Source organism: Penaeus monodon, chromosome 12 (genome assembly GCF_015228065.2).
Source record: "Penaeus monodon isolate SGIC_2016 chromosome 12, NSTDA_Pmon_1, whole genome shotgun sequence".
NCBI classification, from domain to species: Eukaryota; Metazoa; Arthropoda; class Malacostraca; order Decapoda; family Penaeidae; genus Penaeus; species Penaeus monodon.
In genome coordinates, this window is record NC_051397.1 from 26,524,884 (window position 1) to 26,528,334 (window position 3,451).

At 46.7% G+C, this 3,451-nt stretch overlaps 1 protein-coding gene across 1 annotated transcript; it reads right to left on the reverse strand.

The window, feature by feature from the left end:
- Positions 1-787: 787 nt before the first annotated feature.
- Positions 788-1,564, reverse strand: LOC119579670. Its single transcript, XM_037927581.1, has one exon. The coding sequence runs from the start codon at positions 1,562-1,564 to the stop codon at positions 788-790; it is 777 nt and encodes a 258-aa protein (XP_037783509.1).
- Between the last annotated feature and the right edge of the window lie 1,887 nt (positions 1,565-3,451).

Genomic DNA, 3,451 nt, shown 5'->3' on the forward strand with positions numbered 1-3,451 from the left:
TGGAGTACCACTACAACCACCTCCCCTCAGCTGCGACTCCGTCCCGGTGAGCAGCCACGACCTACGAGGACATCGATCTCCTGCGACCCACACTCCACACTCTAGCCTGGCGGAGCGGCCCGATCACCGTGGGTACCCGAAAGGTTGTTGACTGCCCCGACGGACATTGCCGAGTACGAAGCCGGATTCACGTTGACGAGATGCAGTGTATGACGCGAAATATCTTAATCCGTTACCTCTGGGTTGTACTGGACAGCTTTCTGGCCAGGATAAGGAAAGCGAACTGGAAATGTCGCCTGTGGACATGTGGGGTATCAGTGGACGTTCTGGAGACTGCTCGGCTCTGGCGAAGCATTAGTGGGCACCATGGAAACTGCTCAGTTCTGGCGAAGCATCAGTGGGTACCATGGATCTGTTCAGCTCTGGCGACGCATCAGTGGGCGCCATGGAAACTGCTCAGCTCTGGCAAAGCATCAGTGGGCACCATGGAAACTGCTCAGCTCTGGCGAAGCATCAGTGGGCACCATGGAAACTGCACAGCTCTGGTAAACCATCAGTGGGCACCGTGGAAACTGTTCAGCTCTGATTAATGATCATACACCTGCCAACCAAACATACAGGTAAACATAGTGCACTGACCCTGTGCTACACCTCATCAACAGTGTGATGTTTATCTGTATTGTGATCCCCTTACAGTCACAATCAGGTAGGTCGGACAAGACCATGTAAAAGTACACTCAGTGGGTCGTCTACATCCGACTTCACATTTGGTGTGGGTTCTACACCATCAGGAGTTACCAACTGACACTGAACCTACTTTCTTTATGATGCACAAAGGGCTAATCCATCTGGAAGCCAGATCACATGATTTACCTGGTGCTTGTCGTTTCCTGATAACTAAAGAACCAACGCTAAGCTCAGGGGTGGCTTTCGTCTTATGGGCAACTGCTTCCATGTTATCTTCCCTCATCCTTTGAGTATCAGTGACCACAGCATCCCTGGCAGCAATGAGGTCTAACTGACGATCCCTAATGTGACCTGCACGTGTCTGGTGATTCGTCATGCCATTAGGAAAGGTGCATTCAACTCCTATGAGAAGGTAGAGAGGTTGGTTACAAACACTTCGATAAAAGGTGGAATTAATTGCTAATCTTACATATTCAACTCTGCTACTCCAACTTCGATGATCATTCTCTCGCAGGCTTAACAGACAGTCCTTAATAACATGATTGCAGTGTTTGACTAAACCATCATTATAGGGGTTGTATGGTGTTGTGTACCTAGTCTTGATTCCCGTAAGATTACATACCTCATGGAAATATTCGCCCATGAATTCTCCTCCATTATCACTGATCAGAGTCTGAGGAGGACCAAACAAGGTGACATAATGGGTGATGAGAGCTGGATCCTCTAATTGTACGTCCTTGAAGGACACCGGGTCGACATTGGCGAGGTCGATTGCCGCAACGGCGTGTGATAACAAGTCAGGGACGGCATGTATGGCCTCCTGCTTATAAACGATCTTGCAGTCATAAGATGCAATCTCGTGACTCCACCTAGACATGCGAAAAGACTTTATTGGCCGTTTGAAAATAAACGTTAGGGGACAATGGTCCGTATATACTTCAAAGGGCCGCTCATACACTTATGCATTAAAATCACAAATAGCCTCTTCGACTGCCTTAGTGTCGGTTGCCGAATGCCTAACCTTAGGCCCACGTAACTTACGGCTGAAGTACGCCATCGCAAGAGGTATACCGCCCACCTTCTGTATGAGACAGGCACCTATAGCAACGCCCGAGGCATCAGAATGGATTTCGAAGGGTAGATCGAAATCCGGCCTTCGTAATACAGGTACACTGACAAGGGCCTCCCTCAACCTTTCAAACGCCTGTTGATGATTAGTAGTCCGCTCAAACTTACTGTGCTTGCGTGTGAGAGATGTCAAAGGGGCAGCAATAGTTGCATACCCTTCAGTTTTGCTATCCATAGGAAAACTACATTTATCAACATTTAATTTAAAACCCACTCCTTTTAATAAAGCTAGTGCCTCTGCCAAATCACTCATGTGTGTGTTAAAATTGGATGAATACATCTTCAAGATAGGCCAGGGTATGCTTACCTAAGGTAGGCGAAAATTAATCATACGCTGGTGCATAGTACCTGCCTTCTTCAACCCATAGGGCATTCTCTTAAACTACCACAGTGCAACACCGTCCGAAAATGCGGTCTTGGGACGATCTGAGGGCGTCAGCTCGATGGACCAATAAGCTGAACTGGCATCGAGAACTGTGAATACCTTACTCATACCTAACGTATCTATTAACTCATCTATATGAGGAAGGGGGTAAGAATCACTCGTGGTGACAGCATTAAACCTGCGAAAATCTACACAGAATCGGTGGCTGCCATCATGTTTTCTCACCAGGACTATTGGGGATAACCACGGAGAGGTGGACGGTTCTATTACGCCACTACCCAGCATCTTCTTACAATCTTCTCTGATAATCTGTTTAGAAATTTGAAGGTATTCTGCACTGCCTCATCATTATAGGCTGTGTATCACCTGTCGGTATTGAATGGTAAATGCCTGACTTCTTACCATCAAATGATGACTTGTGCAGCTGCAACATTAATAACAAGGCATCACTAATGCAGGCTGGAAAGATGATTTAGAGTGGGCAATTCCCCTTGGGGATTTGCTGCCATCTGTCAACCACGTGCACTCCTGTAAATCTGGTGCCGCAACCTGAGGGGACTCATTAATAGGGGTGACAATAGAGAGAAAACTTCCAGTGCGCAACTTCACTGGCTTATAACCGAGGTTTACAACCTATACATTAATGATGTTACTCATCTTTCTGCATAGAGATCTTGGTATTAGTAAATCTCCAATATTTCCTTCTATCAAAACAACATTGTCGGTAATACGAACTGTTGCAGGTACGAATTTACCAGAGTGAGGCGGCATCATTACTGTTCTCTTTACTCATTCACACGGTGGGGAAGGACTTCTGAAAAGGGAGCTTAAAATAAAAACTTCCTTGTGTTTCACCTTTACTGCCAGCACATAAAGTAAGGGGGAATTGGTGAAAGTGACCGGTAATTGTCCCCAACTCTCAGAAATTAATAGTTGGGCCTGTTATGGTGCTGCAAAGTGAATGAAAAGCGTCTGAGAAAGTCGATGCAGCTCCTGGAAACTGACTGCTTTCGACCACGATCTCTTATCTCTTTCCACGAGGGATGCCGACCATGATATCTCCCTCTTTAATGGTATGGAGACCTTGACCTGAAATACAGCAAGAGCACGAGCCACATGCCCACGGGAAGCAAGGTGTAAACCTAATAAAGCCAAGTGTTTTACCCGTGTCACTGAAACACTTTGGCCTTTTACCTGCTATGCACAGCTCAGTCGTGGGTCTCCCTGTTAAAACTTTCCAGGCTGGTCTGG

Excerpts from the sequence above, each read along its gene's own strand:
- LOC119579670 (XM_037927581.1), bottom strand. The coding sequence starts at position 1,564 with ATGTCTAGGTGGAGTCACGAGATTGCATCTTATGACTGCAAGATCGTT.